Below are 5,800 nucleotides of genomic sequence, written 5' to 3' on the forward strand. Positions count from 1 at the left end.
AGGTGAGACTAGATACATCAGATTTATGCTCCTTCATATGTCACAATACCATTTTAATTTAAGGAAAAGGACAGAAACGATACTTCAAATTAAACTATTTCCTTGAAAATGACTATGAAATTTAAATTTCACTTTCTAGCCATTTTAATTTACTGACTGGTTCTATACCGTTTTTACACAAATTTTATACAGGTTTTATACAAATCTTATACATAAATATTCTATACGGAAATTATACAGTTTTGATACATAATTTATATAATAACTGTACATTTGCATTTCAAATTAAGCTATTTCCTTGAAAATAGTCATGGAATTTAAATTCCACTTTCTAGCCATTTTAATTTACTGATTGGTTCTATACCATTTTTACACAACTTTTATACGGGTTTTATAAAAATATTATACATAAATATTGTATATGGAAATTATACAGTTTTGATACATAATTTATATAATAACTGTACATTTTTTTACACGTTTTATACAAAAATTATATAATTTATATACACTTTTTATATATTGTACATATACATATTTGATAGAACTATACAATTTCTATACATATATCTTATATAGATTCATATTCTATTTAATAATTATATCATTTTTATATAATTTAATTATTATTTCTAAAGAATAAAAAAAAGCAGAATATTTGATCAATTTAAAAATTTATAGTAAAAAAAAAATTAAAATATTTTTAAAAGGGTCGAATTGCCCAAGTTGAATATTGTATCAGTATTATATATAGACTGTATCAGTATCGTATATGAACTGTATATGGACTACATGGATCAAAATTGCCCAAATTGAAAAAGATTAGGAAATGACCATAAAATGGCATTTGTTTAGCCGACTGGATATTATTTGTCCAAATGTCAAACTTGAATTATAATTGGGCTATAATTTTTTAAAAGGGTCATAAAGTGTCCTTTTCCCTTTAATTTAACCCTTATTTGTTTGCACTTAATGGAGGTGTAAATTTGAATGACCTAAATCTGAATCAAGTCTTAATATTATTAAGAAGTGTTCTTGCGTTGGATAATCTGTACCACCACTCTATCTACAACCATTTGTCACCACCACTAACCATCTTTTCCATCACCATCATTATCAACCATCTCTACTATTACAACAATCATTGACAAGCAACATCATTACCAATCATTATTATAAGCCGCTACTACATCTACCATCTCCATTATTATAATTATCATCGTCGCCACAGCCATTGCCAACACTACTACCACTATCAACCACTGCCAGTCAATCCCTATCACAACTAGCATCATCACTAACTAACACATTATTAGTCTCCACACATTCTTCAACCACCATCATTGTCATTGTTGTACCCACCTCTACCATAGCTATTAACATTTCCTCCGTCCCATTTTATGTGTCGTCATTTTCTTTTTGGTCTGTCCCAAAAAGAATGTCACATTTCCTTAATTATTTGGTAATTATTTAATGGCATCATGCTCATTTTATCCTTAGTGGATCTCACTTATTAAGAAAAGACAACTAAAAAATAAACATTAGGAGAGACAATTTTGTAAACTTCACAAAGTCATAACTTATTTCTTAAACTCCGTGTTCGGTCAAATGACGCTACATAAAATGGAACGAAGGTAGTAACTATTAACGCTGCAATCTATCTCTAATAACAACCAGCTCCACCATCAGAGCTAATATCTTCTCCAAGTACCACCAACATATCGTCAGCTATCATGCATATATTTTTCAGCTACCATGATCAACACCTCCAACTACTAAAATCAACCAACTTCACATAACTGCCACCATCACTATCAATCGCCACCATCATGAATCGCTATAGTATCAACCATCTCTACTTTCACAACTACTGCTGTCAACATTACTAATCACTAACATCAATCATTACTACTATCATCACCATTACAAAACATTTGTATTATCACTAACAAATATAAACGTTTCTTTTCTTTTTTATCAAATAATAATTTTATTGTATTAAATTAAGTACTTTTCTAATAAATAATTAATTCTTAATTTGGATATTATTTTTATTATATTTACAAATAAATAAATTTTACGCATTAAGTTGTTGAAAAACAAACGGCGGTCTTAATTATTCAGTTTTCAGATTTATAGATAATATCTTAATAATTCAAATGTGTATTCAGATTTAAACGTTTGAATTTTTATAAAAATAAATGCAACCTTAATATACTTAAAATGTTAGAATAAAAATATTAACTCGAAACTCAGAACTGATAACCAGCAATATTTTGACTTATTTTATTTCAGAATGCAATAATCTAACAAGATCATATAACTGAAACAAACTTTAAACAAGAAAGTACTAAATCTTAAAATTTCGCAAAAGCCATGATATCCTGGTCACGTACAAGGTTGTCCAGGTACATTTCCTCCAAATCCATTTGCACAACGATGCTAGTTTCACATGGTGTATCATACAACCAAAAAACTTGGCTATGTCTTGAACCAAAGTGCATTAAACTTGGTTTTCCCCAACCAAAATCAGTTTTCTGTATGGGAAACCTGCAGAGACTCGAGCATGTAAAATTCACGACCTCTTTGTCACCTCCCCACTCAAATCCAGCATATCCATCATTGTACAAGTTAACAACCAAAGAAACTATCTCGTCAGGAGTAGCTTTGGCACAGTAACTCGTAGTCTCTTGAACTGACTCTCTTATAAGTTTTACAATGTGATGCAGTGATTCAACTTTGGTTTCATCATCATGTTCGAATTTTATAGGAATTTCAATAATGAGATTCCCAAAAGAGCTTGCAATCTCAGGATAAGCTACAACCTTACCCCGCAAGTTAAGAGGAAACGACATTACAGACCGTTTCAGATAGGGACTTCTTGCTGCACGGATTAGAGACCTCCACAAAAGTGATGTAATCATCTCAACTCGCGAAGGTTTGAAACTCAAAACATTGCTTGAATCAAATTCCTCTCTAAGCTTTGATATTGAAACTTCATCAAAAATAAATTTCTTCGCGATCAGCTTCGATTGAGTACGTTTTCCTTCACAAACAGGAGGCTCAAGAATAGCGGTTAAATCTTTTGTAGGGAAAAGAGTGCCCAAATTGAAGCTCATGAAGTTGATCTCCTTTGAAGGAATAAAAAATTTGCACACTTTTGCCCATTCGTAAACTAATGTGAAGGCGGCAAATCCATCCATAGCAGGGTGTGCAGAGCTAATAGCTAGAGCTAGGCCACCACATTCGAATATTGTGACTTGGACAACCATAGGCGGTGTGACGAATAAATTCGTCTCGTCCACATCCATAATGCCATGAGGCCAAAATGGCAATGCTAGATCAAGGTCATTGTTTGCTTGCTGGAGGAAATCATCAAGCTTACAATTGACCGTTGCTTTTATATAAGTTACCCCTTGATCGAGACAAAGAATTGATGATTCATCTTCTGTGAATCGACCAGCTAAAGGGTAAACATGACTTAAGATTCTTGATAAGGATTCTTCGAGCTCTTCATGTTTTGGGTTGTTATTACAGTGAGGATAGAAAAGAACAAGAGGCAAGTGCGCTAAGTCAGCCACTTGGTCGAAAAAAGATAACTTGTAAATTCTAAGATGGTCTGGGGTTGGTGTTGATGGTTTTACGAGGCTTTTGGACAAGATTTTAACATGTATATTCATGTTTGATAAACTCTATTTGTGGTAAGGGAAACACAAATTATTGAACACTTTAATACAAAGTGAGAACCTTAGCGTACACTTTTCCTTTATATCGGAAAATATATGCTGCCCTCCACTTAAAATATAATGACATGTTTTGGCTTAATTAGATACAAAGTTTAAAAAAATTAAATATTATTTTAAAATTTTATAGTTTTAAATTAAAGATACATCAAATGTACTAAAAAAAATTTTGATCTTACAATCTTAAACATCTCTTCTTTTTTTTTAAACTGTCCGAGTACTTTTTCACCTGGAGCAACTCCATTTGTCAATAAATTGCGCAAAAAAGGAAATACTTCAATGAAGTTAAAATATTGAAAGTGCCAACATCTAAACATTTAGTTTTACCTACTAAAATGTTTATTTGTTAGTATTGCAATAAGCTATATAAGTTATTTATACGACTATCTTCTCTCTCCGTTTTAAAACGAATGACCTATTTTATCTTGCCATGAAATTTAAAAAAATACTTAAGATTTTCGAATTTTATGGTCTTATTAATGTTATGTCAAATGTATGAAAACATCCTTTAATTCTGCGACATTAAATTGCAAGAAAGTTATTATTGTTTTTAAAACAGATTAAGATAGAAAGTAAATCATTCTTTTCGAAATAAAGAGAGTAATTTAGTATGATATTCAGTAATTTATTTATAAATTCGAAATATCGTATCCAATGCCCAAATAAAAACATTGAACATTTATTGTATACTCCATCTATTTCATTTTAGTTGGTCCTTATTGACTTAACATTCTTCTTAAAAAATATTTAATAAAAGTTTATTTTACTAATGTAACTCAACTAATTACTCAATGAAAATATAAATTTAAATATATATACTTTACAGAGTAATTTAATAATAGGATAAGTATTAAAAAATACAATAAACTTCTCTTAATTTTAAAATTTGGACAAATTAAAAAAATATTTTTAGGGAGTACAATTTATATCAAATATCATTTCATAATCATGGTAACAGGCCCTCGTTTACCTACCAAATTTCTACCACCTACCATCTATGATTAAGTCATTAAATATTCAAAAAAGCAAGTGAACGACAGCATGGAGGAAGGCATGCCTGCAAGAGGCAAGTGCGCTATGTCAGCCACTTGATCGAAAAAAGATAACTTGTAAATTCTAAGATGGTCTGGGGTTGGTGTTGATCGTTTTATGAGGCTTTTGGACAAGATTTTAACATGTATATTCATGTTTGATAAACTCTATTTGTGGTAAGGGAAACACAAATGATTGAACACTTTAATACAAGTGAGAACTTTATGCTTACACTTTTCTTTTATATCGGAAAAAATATGCTGCCCTCCACTTAAAATATAATGACATGTTTTGGCTTAGATATAAAGTTTAAAATAATTAAATAATATTTTAAAATTTTATAGTTTTAAATTAAAGATATATCAAATGTACTAAAAAAAATTTTTTATCCTATAATCTTAAACATCTCTTTTTTTTTTTAAACGGCGCGAGTACTTTTTCACCTGGAGCAATTCCATTTGTTAATAAATTCGCAAAAAAGGAAATATTTCAATGAAGTTAAAATATTGAAAGTGTCAACGTCTAAACATTTAGTTTTACCTACTAAAATGTTTATTTGTTAGTATTGCAATAAGAAATATAAGTTATCTCTCTCCGTTTTAAAAAAGAAAATCTATTTTATCTTGACATGAAATTTAAAAAAATACTTAAAATTTTTGAATTTTGTGGTCTTATTAATGTTACGTCAAATGTATAAAAACATCCTTTAATCTTGAGACATTAAATTGCAAGAAAATTATGATTTTTTTTAAAACAGATTAAGATAGAAAGTAAATCATTCTTTTCGAAATGAAGAGAGTAATTTAGTATGATATTTAGTAGTTTATTTATAAATTCGACATATCGTATCCAATGCCCAAATTAAAACATTTGAACATTTTTTGTATACTCCATCTATTTCATTTTAGTTGATCCTTATTTACATGACATTCTTCTTAAAAAATATTTAATAGAGGTTTATTTTACTAATGTAAATATATATACTTTACAGAGTAATTTAATAATAGGATAAGTATTAAAAAATA

General features: G+C 29.3%; 1 protein-coding gene across 1 annotated transcript; it reads right to left on the reverse strand.

Moving 5' to 3' along the window:
• Nucleotides 1-2,262: 2,262 nt before the first annotated feature.
• Nucleotides 2,263-3,862, reverse strand: LOC107842304 (acetyl-CoA-benzylalcohol acetyltransferase). The gene has a single exon (XM_016686065.2). The coding sequence runs from the start codon at nt 3,678-3,680 to the stop codon at nt 2,358-2,360; it is 1,323 nt and encodes a 440-aa protein (XP_016541551.2). The 5' UTR covers nt 3,681-3,862; the 3' UTR covers nt 2,263-2,357.
• Between the last annotated feature and the right edge of the window lie 1,938 nt (nt 3,863-5,800).

The sequence above is a fragment of the Capsicum annuum genome, chromosome 9, assembly GCF_002878395.1.
Source record: "Capsicum annuum cultivar UCD-10X-F1 chromosome 9, UCD10Xv1.1, whole genome shotgun sequence".
Classification (NCBI taxonomy): Eukaryota; Viridiplantae; Streptophyta; class Magnoliopsida; order Solanales; family Solanaceae; genus Capsicum; species Capsicum annuum.